Genomic DNA, 14054 nt, shown 5'->3' with positions numbered 1-14054 from the left:
CTCAAGAAAGGTTCGGTTTGCCCAGATGAGCGAAATTTTAATTGAGCTTAAAACTACATATATTCCAGAAGACGGAAAAGTCTCCGCTTGTAAGGTATGTGGTAGGAGCAGAAACAGTTATTATTTACGGAGCACAGACCATGAGTCCAAGTGGTTTTTTATTTCTACTCTACAACAGCATCTCCAAACAGGCACTATGAGCTCGACGGTGAAAATGCTGGGTTTTGGAGAAGGGAAGTGAACTGTCCAGGCCATACAGCTGGGAAGGGAGCAGGCTAGGACCGCGCCAGGTCTGGATAATCCTGAAACTTGTGTTCAGACCTCTCTGCTCACATTCATGCACATTCTTTACCAGAAATATCAAAGACAAACCACAATCCAGGGCTCGGAAATTCCGAGCAGTATCCATCCCCGCCTCAGCCCCCTCCCTCCCCCTCAGATGTCCAGTCCCTTCCTTTCTGGCCTGACTGTCCCTAGAAGCCCCAAGCTGAAGCCCCTCCACCTTCATCCCTAGTCCAGGCCACCTCCCGAAACACCAGGAGCCGGCTGCAGCTGGGCCTCCCCCAGCGAGAAAGCATGCCCTGAGCCGTAGGCCCCGCTCCCCTACATCCGGCCGAGGACCGAGGGCCGAGGGCCTCCCCCCAGACCCCCCGCCTTCTAGAACGCACCGCCTGGCCTGGCCTAAGCGCCCAGCTTGAGTCAAAGAGGATTTCCCTGCCCTGAGACACAGGCAGGTGTCTCTGCTGGAGTCTGACTGCGTGAAGATCTGTCACGAGGCGCCTACACTTGAGTGGGGAGAGAGCTCAGCTTGCAAAGGACCAGCCCAATCCCCCCAACTTGACAAAACATTCCACCTTTGTTTCTAAATATTTACAATCTGAAAAAAATATCAAACGACATTTGCAGGACCCATCCCCGGATCAGAAACCTTGGATCTCCTTCCAGAGATTTACGGTCTTGCCTCTTTCTCACGTCTTCAGCTGTCACACAGGAGAAGTGACCTCTCAATGCAACTTCCTTTTCAACATGCTGGTACTTGGCTCGCAACATTCGTCACTTGCTCCACAGCCCTCCCACTAGGGTCTGGTGGCAGTCCGCCAAAGGGCACCTTCCGCCCTCCTCCCCTGGAAGGCCTGTAGGATTTGGCTGTGAGGAGCTCCCACAAAGACTGCTGTGCACCCTTCCTCCCCAGCAACCCCCCCCCCCCCGCCACGCCCGCCCAGCATGAATTTGCTAAAACACTTTAGCTACCTGCCTCGCCTTCCAGCTAGGTGGGAATGGAGGGAAGGAAGGGCCAAAGGGGAGGTGATGGGAGAGGGTGCCGAGGGAGCACAGGCCAGTGCGCACCTGGTCTGAACCCACGGGGGCCCCTCTGCAGCCTGGGTGTCACGACCAGAGGTGACATGTGGCTCAATTCCCGGGTCACTGTTAAATTTACCAACAATTTAAAGAAAGCTCTCCATGTCCTGCACTTACGCTCATAGCCACCTCAACTGAGAGAGGAGAGGCCCGAGGGCAAACTCCGAAGCTGGCGAGGGACCCCTGGGGAGAGCCCTGGACCTTCTCAAGATGGGGCGCGAGTGGAGGAAGCAACCCAGGTGGGCCTCTGCAGAGGAGTGCTCCCGATCACTGGCCAGGTCAGCTTGCAGGGTCGGTGCCTGTTGACGTGAGGTCCTCCCTTCCAGACACAGATGACGCAGGTGTGTGTGGCTGTGTGCTGAGGCCTAGCTTCCAGAGGGAGAGCCTGGGCCTGGTCGCTGTGAGCACTGCTCGATGGAGGGAGCTCAAATGAGGAAGCCGCCTCTGATCCCAGGGCTCACGTGGTGGAAGGTCACCCGTGCCTTGCCCGCTCTACCCCGAAATGTCTCCCGCCCTGTCCCTCCTGCCTTACCCTTCTCCTCCTTGAGGCCAACACCAGCTCTCCTACTGACCTCCTGGCTGCAGGCTTGTCCCCTCCAGCCCTCCTGGGCTGCCTCCATGTGGCCCGAGTCCCCTCACTCCTGGAAGACTCTTAACAGCTCCCTCCCCCTGCCAACTCATCCTCCACGCCAGCCCACAGAGCCGTTTTCTGGAAACAGAAATCTAATCAGATTGTTCAACTGACTAAACATCCTGGAAGACTCACTACCTCTGGTGGTGAGCATGTCTCATGTGGCCAACCTGCTTCCTATAGAAGAATCGACCTTAAGGCCAAATGAAGGAGACACCCTGAGGCCGGGGCTGCTGCACTCCAGGGAGGCCCGTCCCCTCCTCGCGACTCCCCAGGGTGTCTGTTTCTGGGGCCTCGCGCCCACCGCAGCTGCCCACACCGGCTGGAGGCGGAGGGGCGCCCACAGGGTGGGGTCCTAGCCACACTGCGCTCATTGCTCCGTGCAGTTCTGTGCAAACGTTTAGTTACCTACTGAAGGCCAGGCACATGGGCCAAAGAGCAAAACCTTTTCCTAAACAGACAAATCCGGGTTCAAATCCTGGCTCTGCCTCCTACTAAATAAATCCTCGTGAGGAAATCACTTCAGGGCTCAAACGCTGGTCTCCTCACCACTACATGGGAAAGGTAATGTTACCTTGCTTACGTCTAAGCACAGAGATAACCCCCGCCCCAACCATGCACGTTCACCCTTTATCACGGGTTTGCTCAGCTTGCCTGGAACCCCTTCATCTCCCATCCGAGGCAACCAGACGTTTCCCCGAGGTTCATCTGGGACACACAGCTAAACCCGCAACCCACATTTCCCATTGGCTCCGAAGCCGTGCACCACTAACTGAGCTTTGTCTCCCCTGCTGCCCTGCCCCTCCTCTCACAAGTGACTTACCCTGGAAACCAGCCCCAGCTTTACTGCACCTCAGATGAGTTACGCGACCGGCCATGAGGATGACAGAAGCATGAATTTCCTCATCAAAGCCCAAGAGCACCAGGCCGTCCAAACAGGCCCGCGGTGGCACCCGGTGTGTTGAGGACGGCCCCCCATCGGGCCTGCATGGCTTGGCAGGAGGTGCTAGTCGTGGCGAGCCGGACCAGACCCTGGCCGTGGGCTGGCAGCTCTGACCGAAACTACCAGGAAGGCTGGGGATTAAATACTGGTCCGGGTCACCGTCAACCAGTGGAATTATAAACACCTGGGAGCAGTAAGTGGTGCAGGAAGCCATCTCTGGATACAGATTTAGGATTTTCCAGCGGTGCCCGGGGGGACAGGGTGTGGGGGAGGCGGGCTGTGGTAGAGCTCGCTGCCTGGGGGCCCGGCTGCCCTCCCGGGCCAGTGGTTCCTGGAGGACAAGCGCCCGTGTCCATGCAGAACAATGGGTTCTGCCCCAGTGAGCACCAGCCTTGGCTCCAAGAGGAGTGGGGACGGCCCCGCCTGGGGGGCCAGCAACGGGGACCCCCAAGATCCCTGGGGGATCCAGGCTGCTCTGACCTGGCAGAGGTTTTGCATGGAGAGTCTAAGGCTCCGATGTGTACCCCAGGCATGCTGACAAAACACCTGCTCTGCACTCTTTCAAGTGCATGCCATGCTTTCGTGACTAGGCTACAGACCCACCTGAGTCACTAAATTCACCCTTTCACCATCTGTTCTTTCCATCAAATACAGGTATTAAAAGTATTCTGAGTTTTTATCTCATTTAAAAAGACATGGGTGGCTCAGTCGATTAAGCATCTGCCTTCAGCTCAGGTTATGATCCTGGGGTCCCGCGATCGATCCCGCCTGCTTCTCCCTCTGCTCCTACCCCCGCTTGTCCGCTCTCTCTCTCTCTCTCTCTCTCTCTGACAAATAAGTAAGATCTTAAAAATAAAAATAGAGCTCTTGACACAGGACCAGAGCATGGGGATCCAGCTAGATGGGATGGCAGGCACAGGGGACCTTCCTAAAGGAAAGGATCAGAAACATTCACAAAGGAAACGAACCATGTTCACTGAGAAACAACTGGCAGATTTAGAATTCTTGTTCAGCAAGAACCCATACCCCGCTCCCAGCCTTCAGAAAGAAATGGCCTCGAAACTGGAGATACATCCCACCGTACTGCAGGTTTGGTTCAAGAACCACAGAGCAAAAGTCAAGAAAGCCAAACAACAGCAATTAGCTGGGGTGGAAGTCAAGACCAGCTCTTCCAAGAGACACACGGATGCCGCTCCAGGAGCCCCCGATGGTGCCTACCCTGCTTCCCTAGTTTATACAGATCACCCCATACCTTCCTTCCAACTCAGCATATGCTCCAATTTTAAGGCTCTCTCAGACCATCCTTCTGGCCACAAAATAGTCCATTTCGGCTGCTGCCGAGATCCTAACATCTACTCCCTATGTCCCATTACGGAATCCCAAATTCTTTCCACAAGCTTCACTGCTAATTCTTTGGGTTTTTCATCTCCACAAAGAACTTAGTGAGCAAAGCCAGACACAAAAGGTCACCTACTGTAACGATTCTCAATGATTCCAGACAAGAGACAGAGTCAGGATCTACGCAACATGGAGGCATTTCAGAAACGGGCTTCGTGGAAAAAAAAAAAAAAAAAAAAAAAGACCCACAAGTGCCCGTGGGGTGGAACTGAGTGGCAAGAGTCGCTCAACAAACTATTGCGATGGGGATGTTTCATGTTGTAATTCAGATGGCAGGAACCTGCATGTATAAATTCATCCAAAGACACAGAACTGTAATATTGTATAACATACACCACCAAAAAAAAAATCACGTGACAGGACGGAAGCATCAGCTAATGCCACTGGCAGTAACCATTTTGCAATATATAAATGTATCAAATCAACACATCATACACCTTACACTTATATCTCAGTAAAGCTGGAGACAACTTTTAAATTATATCTCAATAAATATATACAATGAGACTAAAAAAAAAAAATAAAAATAAAAAGATGTCTGCTATCAAAAGGAACCCCCGTGAAGTCAGGCACTACTGGCCTGGGGAGGGCTCCCCCTGGAGGACGTTCTCCAGGATGCTGCTCTGCGCCAAGGCAGGCTTTGGGGACACCCTGGGTCTGTGCTTTCTCCTCCCTTCACAGAGACAGCCCGATGCCCGGCACTGACCAGGTGAAGGCCGTCCCTTGGGATGGGGCTGTTGGGGGTCCTAGATGCAGATGCTTCAAGTGGCAGATAAGACGAGTCTGCTCTGGGGGAAGCAGCTCCCAGCTCACCGGAGGAGACACCTTGGACAGACAAGCCCTGCTAAGGACATCGGAGCAAAAGACCGCTGAGAGGCACGTGGAGCGGGGACATTCTGACGTGCAAGAAATACACACATTCGTTCAGATGACCAAAACACATTTGTCACATACACTGGTCTTGGTCCACGGTTCCCAGCTCATGGCTCCCCAAAGCCTTGGCATCTCCTGAGCTACAACAGGACCATCTTTTGTTGTAATAATATTTGGCCTCCTGTCCTCAGTTCCCGAAGTCACTTCAGAGCCACCCAGGTGCCCTGGGGGTCTTGTTCCTCGTAACGAGCCCCTTCCCACAACAACTGGGCTCATGTTAATGGGGTGATTTTAGAAAGCAGCTCAAAATGGGGGCTGGTGGTACAGGGAACTTTCAGTCCTCCTGATTTCCAGGCAGGGGAGAGGGGGCTTCAAAGAATGCTTCCAAGTGCCACCATGCTGGGACCCAAGCTCAACTCCGCGAGGACAGAAGCTCACATATCCCTTCCTAGAGCTGCTGATCTGTATCCTTTGGTATCTTCTGTCATACAGCAGCAGTCTAATGAGTCCGTGGGCTTCCTGAGTTTCTGTGAGCCACTCCAGCAAAGTAACCGAACCCCAGGAGGATTCGCAGCTGGTTGGTGAGAAGCACAGGGGACACCCAGGACTTCCGACTGGCATCTGAAGAGGTCTGCGGGGGGGGGTCAGGGGGCAGCCTTGTGGGACTGAGCCCTTCCCTGTGGGATCTGATGCCATCTTCAGGTGGACAGTGTTGGAGGAATCTCAACTGTAGGACATCCCGTTAGTGCCTGGAGAACTGCTGTGGGTGGGAGGAGGGGGGTCATCGTTCGCCAATGGTGGAATGGGGTGCAGAACCCAAGAGAGGATCACCTGCCAATTGTCAATGTGCAAAGAAATTACCTAGAAAATGTTGTTACATTTAGATCCCAATTTGGGGGGGAGTGGTCAGGGTAGGGCCAAAGATCTCTGCATGTCCAGGGCTGGGCTGCAGGCGGGGCAAGGCAGACGCCCTTGGGCTGTCAAGGAAGAAGACTGGCAGACGCGGCTTGCCTGGGGGGCGGGTCGTGGCCAGGGGTGGGGAACAAGAGCACAGCAAACCCCCCCCCCGCCCCCGCAGCACAAGATGGGCCTGAGCTACGGCGAGGGGGCGCGCCCTGCTGAGGGTGAGGAGAAAGCAGCCGCGGCCACGCCTGCAGCCCTCTGGTCCTACGGAGGCGAGGAGCCGGACGGAAGGGGCAGGCAGGTGTTCAAGCACAGACCACTCTAAGGGCATTTCTTTGAAAATGTGAAGCCCTACCCAGATGGTGGATTTATAGCTGGCTCAACAAGGTTCCCCCCTAAAAGAAAAAGTAGCCTAAGAAAGATGATTATCAGACTGATGCCTCCACCTGAGGAAGTCTCTGGTAGCCCTGCTGGAGGGCTCTGCATTTGGCCTTGAGCTAACAGGAAGCCACAGAGTCATCTCAGTTAATGTGCAAGGAACCAAACCAACAGGAATGGCTAATTAATACCTGGACAAATGAAACCAAGAATCAACAGAACTGTCAAGGGGAGAATGGATGAAAGTCAAACTGTGGGGACAAACGGAAAAATCTCACCTTAGAGAAAACTAACCACATGAGAAATGAGAAATCCTTGGCCCCCTGGGGGCTCACGTGAAAGACAGGGGGTGGGGGTGCCCGCCAAAGCAATCCTGGGCACGCCGGAGGGGAGCTTTTCCTCAGGACTGTTAATGGAGGCTGATGGAGAGAGAATGGGCGAGCCCCCTAGTTCTGCCCAAGTAGGGCGGCAGGGGTCCTGTCATGTTGGGAGGTGACCTCTCAACTCTCCCAGTGTCGAGATCCTGTGACGAAAGCAGCTTCTTCATGAGGGGACCGAGTGTGAGGAGTTTGAAAAGCGCCCTGCTCGAACCTACATGGAAGGATTCTGGTGAGCATCACTCAGCTCCGTCCGGGGAGCGCTGCTGTGCGGGGCCAGCACTCAGCCAGACGGCAGGCTCCACCCCGTGCTTGCTGCTTACCAGTCGCCATGGGGCACCTGCGCAGAAGGCCCGCAAACCTGCTTAGATGCTTAAGGTAGGCACATCCTCTTCTGGGTTCTCAGCTTTTATTTCAGCCTGGTCTCTCCTTTTTGGAGGCGCTGGCTACTGTCCGGCAGCAGCCTGCTGCCCACCCTCTGGCTCTGCCTCACGCCACGTACTACCCGCCCCTACTTACAAGATAACGCCCGTCAGTTTTCTGCACAAAGCACCTCTGCACCAGCGCCCAGGGCCTGCTGCCTGCCCACAGCATCCCTCCCCCTCCTGCGAAAAGCAGCCAGATTTTACTACAGGGAACTGACCCCTTTTCCATCGATACCATCCCCGGCAGTCACACGATCCGCACTCCGGCCAGACTACTTCATGCCCCTCGGCTTCGGGAAGTGATTTTGCGGTGAACACAAGTAACCGAGGCCAGGGAGACATTTCTGGGGTTAGGGCAGACCAGAAGACTTAAGCCAGAGGCTGCCAGGAGCTCCACTGTGGAGCTCCCCCAGTCCTAACGTCCTATGCCCAGTCACACCACAGGAAGCCTGAACCTCTCAGTTACGTGAACTGCCTTGTTTTCATTTTTGCTTAATGACAGGGTCTTAACTTCTGTCACTAGCAACCAAGGGTCCTCATGGGGGATTTAAGTCACAACAGCGAGATTCATTCATTCTGAATGTTATCAGGAGTATGTCCTCACCGTCCCAGGAGCATTTTAAAATGTAAATACCTTGACCCAAAGATAAAAGCTCTCAAGACCAAATCTCTGAATCTCTGGTGGGGAGATCCTGTCAGGCACAGAGGCTGCCCCAGGACCTCTCTCTGGGGTTGGCAAAGGCGACCCTACCTGTCTGGTCAGGCTGCCTCCAAGGTTCATGGTGCCAGAGCCAGATTTGTTGGTCTGCAGCCAGAGCATCACAGTGGAGGTCAGCTTGTAATGGGCAGTGCGACCACTGGATTTCTCCTGCGGGATGAGACAGAGGTCAGAACCCCAGGTGTGACCCTGAGCTGGGATCATTCTCACATGTCCCTTCCTTGGATGTGGGGCCACGACATGACCTTATAAAACCCTGGCTGGTCTCTAAAGGGACCAAATCTGCAATCATGGGATCTTTATCATCGGTGACCACTGCAATCCTGACTGATCTTTATCTAACTGACTCTGGGGCATTTTTAGGAGTGACCGGGGGTTTATATATCACAACATTACCCCCCCCCTTCAAGAAACATCTGCCAGGGAGGTGTACCTGCACTTCCACCACGTGGATGGAATCCCAGCAGCCCTTGATCTTCTTTGATCCATCTCCAGCCTTCTTTATGAGGATCACTCCAGCAAAGCCATGATCCAGATCCCAGAGGTAGACAGATGAGACGCCACCTTCAAAATACCTGCCGGAAATAGGCCCACGTGCCCATGAGATGTTAAGCCGGTCAGATTACAGATCAACAGCCCAGGGGTTCATTCGGCAAAGCTTCATCTGAATGTCTGTCTGGAATGAAGGACCCTCCCTCTCCTGTGATGGTTCCAGGGTTGACTCCTGCCCGTGTCCTGAGCACCTGCTGGTTGGGGGAGGGGTCCCAGAAAGATCACGGGCTCAGGAGTCCTAAATATGCACTGGAGTTTGAGCTCTGCCACCGACTCTCGCTCTGTGGTCTTTGGCAAGCTTCCAGAGGAAGGACCTAGCAAAGTGTGTGACGTGGAATGGACGCTCAATGGGGGTCATTACTACTGAGTAGTCGTCACTGTTCCACACTCCTATCTTCCGGGATGGCTATTTCACAGGGGCGATAAAGGGAAAAAAACCAGAGTAGCACACTCCTCCCCGCCAAGAGCCCCCCGAGCCCGGGCCACCTGGGCTTCTGTTGGTCTTTTGGAGCAACTCTCTGCCACCCTCTAGCCGGAAACGAAGAGCTGAGCTTAGGGCAGAGCTCCCTACTCAGGTTTGAGTCGATATGGAAAAATTCCTAACTACGAACAAATATAAGAAAAGGCCAGAGGAGAAAAGGAAATCAGGCCAGGGTCCCAAATCCAAGAGACCCAAGGTGACAGCGTGGCAGGGCCGGGCTGCCGGGGGCACAGGTGGGTCACCAGCTGCTGTGTGGGACCTCCAACTCTGCCGACGACCAACCGGAACGCTGGAAAACACGCATCTCTGCGTGCCTAGCATGTTCTTTACCAGCGCGCTGCTGAGGCGCATTCTTCACCGGCAAGTCTGTGGCCTCTCTGACCCCAATTAACCTCAGCATCCACAGTGTGGTAGGCACACTCTGGGCCCCGCCGGGAGGGCCGGTGTCGTGTGTGAGCACGGGCTCAGACGCGGAGGAGCCGGGCTGGCTGCACACGTGTGGTGGTGAGCATGGGCTCGGGGGGTGCACGGGGCCCAACCCCCACCCCTAGCCATGGCTGCACATTCCCCACCCACCAACTCTTTATTAAGTGCTACCAGATACCAACTGTCCGAACTGGGCCTTCGTTTCATCACAAAATAGGAAGATTCATACCTACTTTATAGGACTGTTGAGAGACAAAAAAAACAGGAAAGTAAATAATCTGACCAAAGACTATTATTGATTTTAATAACAAAAATAAGTACTAAAAATAAACACATCTGTAAATTCTCAATAAAGCTGTTACATAATAAAAATATACATGGTTAATGCTAATATTTAGAGAATGTGGGTGAAGGGTACACAAGAATTCTTTGTAAATTTGGAGGGGTCATTTTAACGTAAGTTCAAAACCATTTCAAACTAAAAAGTTTTGGTACAAAGGTCAGTGGGTGATACACACTGGAGCGTAAAAATCTGAGCAAGAGGAAGCAGCCTTTCCTCATGAGAACGACAGCCTCCTTCCTTGGAGCTGCAGGGTGCCGTGGTGCTAACCCACCGCAGGCGCCCCCTGGGGGCCCAAAGGGTGCACACGAGGTCTGCCACCCTCCCCGCTCCCCGCTGGGATTCCAGCCTGCCGCGGCTACCACATCCTGCCCCTGCCTCTCCGTCGCCACAGGCTCCACGGTGATTAAGCCGTCCAATGTGATTCACACCACTGCCCACCCTCACACCCCTGGTCACCTTGGGAGGCAGGGGAGGGTGGGCCTGGCAGGGCTGATGCAGCAGATGCCTGGTGAGGGCCTGCTGGACAGACGCACTGAGGTGCCGGCCCCAGGAAAGCGCAACGCAGAGCACACCCACAACTGGCGGGGGACGGAACAGAACTCAGTGCTATCCTAAGTGACCACCAAGAAATCTAAGTTCACCAGGAGTCACATCACTACCACTGAGGGAAGAGCAGCCCAGCTACTCCCAGTCCTGCTGGGGACAGAGTGCTGGGTTCTAACACTCGGTTTCCCCTTCGGTCGGCTTGTAGGGAGAGCAGCCCCACATCCAAAGGGAACAAACAGCTCTAAAAACTGTGGCTTTTCTTGGGCTGGCATGAAGAAAGGGCCAATAATCTCTTCTTTCCGTTGGCCAGCCAGGAGGAGCGAAGGCTTAATGCCCAGCGGTCATTCTCCCCCCATCCCACCTACAGCGTGTGGCCCGATCCCCACGACCAGAGCGTGATGGTGGTCTCGCCCCAGGCCCCGCGCGCCCTCTGTGTGCTAGGATGCCAAGGGAAGTGGGCCAGGCTACCCCGGACGGGAACCGGGAGAGAGCCCGGGGGCCCGACAGCCCTCGACGATACTACCTGGAGACCAGCTCCAAAGTGCCAGGCAGCCTACAGATGATCCCCTTGGTCCCCCATCCCTTAGATGTGTTTTCTTCCGGAAAATGGAACAACCACATTCATGTTTGATAAGGTGGAACTGGCCATTTCCACTCCAATGCCCCACCCGGTGGCCCGGCTCCCACTCCGGGCAGCTTCTCCCCGGCATCCTCAGCTTCCTTTGTGGGCCACACTGACCGGGCCTAACGTTCCAAGATGTTGGAGACCGAGGAGGGCAAAATGCAAACTTAATTCTGACCTCTACATGGGTTGCTCTTCTTTTCTCCAAAATTAAGAAATTCATTGCAAGGACGTTATAAAACAGGGAGATTGAAAAATTAGCCTGCAATACCATATGTCAACTTATCCCATAAATCTGATTTTTCCAAATCCCCCTCCAGTCTTTGTCCAGATGCGTAACTTTTCCGTAACGACAAGCACAGCCACGGTGCCGTGTTGAGTGCGGCCTCTGCACTTGGCACAGAATCGTTAGCGTTTTTCCAGGGAGCCGCACGATCTCCGCAACTGGTTTTCATAGCTAGGGTAGTATTCCACCGGGCAGTATCCTAATTTATAGCTGCTCGGACTTGTACTAAGGGAATGGCAGCCAAGTTCCCTCTCCCGTCGTCGGGGTGTTCCTTATCAGGGTGAGGAGGACGTGCTGAAACCCGGGCTCCGCAGGCAGGGCCCCAACACCACAACAATTCAATAACAGACCCGCATTCCATTCACCAAAAGGCATCTCCAGGCACCGGGGCGGCAGCAAGTCTCAACCTGACCAGGCTCCAAGACAAAGGGAGCAGAGGACTGCGCCATCAGAAAGGGCCAGTTCAGGATCTCCCGGAACACCAGCCTCTCCGACAAGTGCCGTCAGGACCGTGGTGAGCAGGCTGGTGGTGGGGTGACTGCGGGGCACACAGACAGCCCCCCCGTTACATGGTTTATGGCTTTGCTCTGTGAGTGAAGCATTAATTAAAGAGGGACCTCAACAAGTTTTTGAAAATTTATTCTTACCTACTGTACTTTGATCATAATGACATGAAACAGGAAAAAAATAATTTTTATGTGGCTCACATTTATGAGTTTTTACATAAAGGCTTTTGTGGGTATTTTAAGAATGTGCTAAAATGTTGTCTGAAACCACATAAAGCCATCTGAGGAGTCGCCGGCCAGAACTAACAGCACACACATGGAAGCACTTTAACTGGCCTTTGTATATTTAATGAGTCAAATAGCATTAATATTGTTTAAATGCTAACATGCCATTTCAATAAGGCGGCTCTACCATCACCAGCGCCCCGCTCTTGGGCCTTGCACGTCAATGTGAATGATCAAATGGGGCCTGGGACTGAGAGTGGGCTACGGGGGAAGCGACCGGCCCTACCCGGGGCTCTGCCAGCACTTGATCATTTCAAAAACCCCAGCCATCCAGGGAGGGAGGGAGGACAGACCCAGCACCGACTGCCACAACACTGCTGTGTGAGGCAAGGCCCGGAGCTCCTGCAGTGAACTCTCTGGTCAAGTGGGCAGCTCAGAGAACTTTAAAACAGAGAGGCCCAAAGACAAGAGCACAGGCTTTTTTTAGGCCTGAAATCCAGCCAGTAAAGAGGGTGAATGATATGTGAGCTGGACAACACAGGGACAGAATGCAGGGAGACTAGAGAAGCCCCCTGGAAAGTCTTGACCCATGAGGCAGTGGGGTCTTGGGAAGCTCCAGAACACCAGCAGGGGGAGAACGGCAGACCGGAGTCAGAAACTGTGCTGGTCTCACTGAAGAGCAAACCCCTTCAGCCACACGCCACACGCCACAGGGTTCCACACACAGTCTTGGGGGGCTTCCAGGCCTTTCCCAGTAAGGGTGAACATTTTCTTTCTTTCCGGGTTTTTTAATTTTATTTGTTTAAATATTTTTTAAAGTAAACTCTACGCCCAACGTAGGGCCCGAACTCACAACCCTGAGATCAAGCACAGTGGGCTCCACTGACAGGAGTCAGCGAGGCACCGAGGGTGACCGTTTCCTACAGCAAATGGAATGGCCGAGAAGTCAGACAGCTGGCCCTAAGCACATGGGGCTGCTGTGCGCTGGCTCCCTAAGTCAGTCCGTCTGAAAACTAGTACTTGCTTACAACAGGCGGTACGGGTCTCGTAAACTCCAGAAGGCCAGGGGCCCCACGGGACACCTCTGTCCTGGATGAGCCAGGAGCACGTTCACGACCAGCAGCTGGGCTACTCTGTACCAGCCAATTACAACAAAGCATCCGGTCAAGTTTACGCTCTATCATCCGATCCCTGAACGTGGACCAACTAAAAGGCCAACATGCCAGTTAGTTCTCCTGTCCTCAAGAGTTCAGCATTGTTTCTCCCGGAAAAGGACTCCTGCTCTTGAATCATGTCACAGTCACGGATACGGATTGTGTGTCCGTAACTCTTCAACCGCAGGACCTCTGAGGGCGGGGGGTGGGGGGGGAGGAGAAGGAAAACATAACACTTCACACTCAAAATGATCTACTTCACCAAAGAAAAAAGGAAAGAAACTATCTCAGCTCCCGAAGCCTTATGGAGTGCGCGAAGCCGGGCTGTGCATGGAGACCTAGCATGGAAACTTGTTCCGGGAATGTGAGCTGTGAGTGTGCATTATCCAATCCCCAGTCTCGGCCAACACCGGGCTGCATGCGTCACGGGGAAGATGGGACTGGAACGGACTGTGACGTCATCAGCTTTTACTCCTGCCTTCTCAAATCGGCTCCAGGGAGAAGAGCCGGATCCGTGCTTCTAAGACAGAGGCCCCAGCAGGTGATGAGTCACATGCCATGACCCTCCCAGAAGAACACAGCCTAGGACACACCTGCTGGGAGCCGGCCCTCGCTGGCCTCACTCAGAGGTGCTCTTTTTGCCATATGTGGGCTAGGCCAGGAGGCTGGAGCAGACGTGACTCTCTGGCGGCACGAAGTCATGTGTGACGCAGAGGCCAGGCTATCACCCCCAAGACAAGTCAGGGGCATTATAAGGTAAGCCCCTTAGATGCTGGAGTGTGAGGGGGCTTCATTGAATACGTCAAGAGGAAGGGAAGGAGTATTTATTTGGCACCAATGTGATGTCGAAGACTGTTTTCCCATTTGCAAAATGAAGGAGCTGGATCACAGGCTCAGTGGGGTCTTTC

At 53.9% G+C, this 14054-nt stretch overlaps 2 protein-coding genes across 5 annotated transcripts in view; one reads left to right on the top strand and one right to left on the bottom strand.

Annotated features, from left to right (window-relative positions):
- The window catches only part of CAPZB (capping actin protein of muscle Z-line subunit beta), a 132856-nt gene that overhangs the window by 9969 nt on the left and 108833 nt on the right, over positions 1-14054 (bottom strand). For all 4 annotated transcript variants that reach the window (XM_073903264.1, XM_073903262.1, XM_025856520.2 and 1 more), the window contains exons 5-6: positions 8439-8580; positions 8039-8155 (exon numbers count right to left, since the gene is read on the bottom strand). In XM_073903264.1, coding sequence (XP_073759365.1) covers positions 8039-8155; positions 8439-8580 — 259 coding nt within the window. The remainder of the gene's footprint in view (positions 1-8038; positions 8156-8438; positions 8581-14054) is intronic.
- Positions 3814-4376, top strand: LOC112812084 (divergent paired-related homeobox-like). The gene has a single exon (XM_025856706.2). It carries the CDS (start codon positions 3819-3821, stop codon positions 4374-4376), a length of 558 nt encoding a protein of 185 aa, XP_025712491.1. The 5' UTR covers positions 3814-3818.

The sequence above is a fragment of the Callorhinus ursinus genome, unplaced genomic scaffold (assembly GCF_003265705.2).
Source record: "Callorhinus ursinus isolate GAN/ISIS: 27379988/994484 unplaced genomic scaffold, GSC_fseal_2.0 scaffold18, whole genome shotgun sequence".
NCBI classification, from domain to species: domain Eukaryota; kingdom Metazoa; phylum Chordata; class Mammalia; order Carnivora; family Otariidae; genus Callorhinus; species Callorhinus ursinus.
The sequence above is the reverse complement of the archived record's forward strand: the minus strand, read 5'-3'. Positions and strand labels throughout refer to the sequence as shown.

Excerpts from the sequence above, each read along its gene's own strand:
- LOC112812084 (XM_025856706.2), top strand. The coding sequence starts at position 3,819 with ATGGGGATCCAGCTAGATGGGATGGCAGGCACAGGGGACCTTCCTAAA.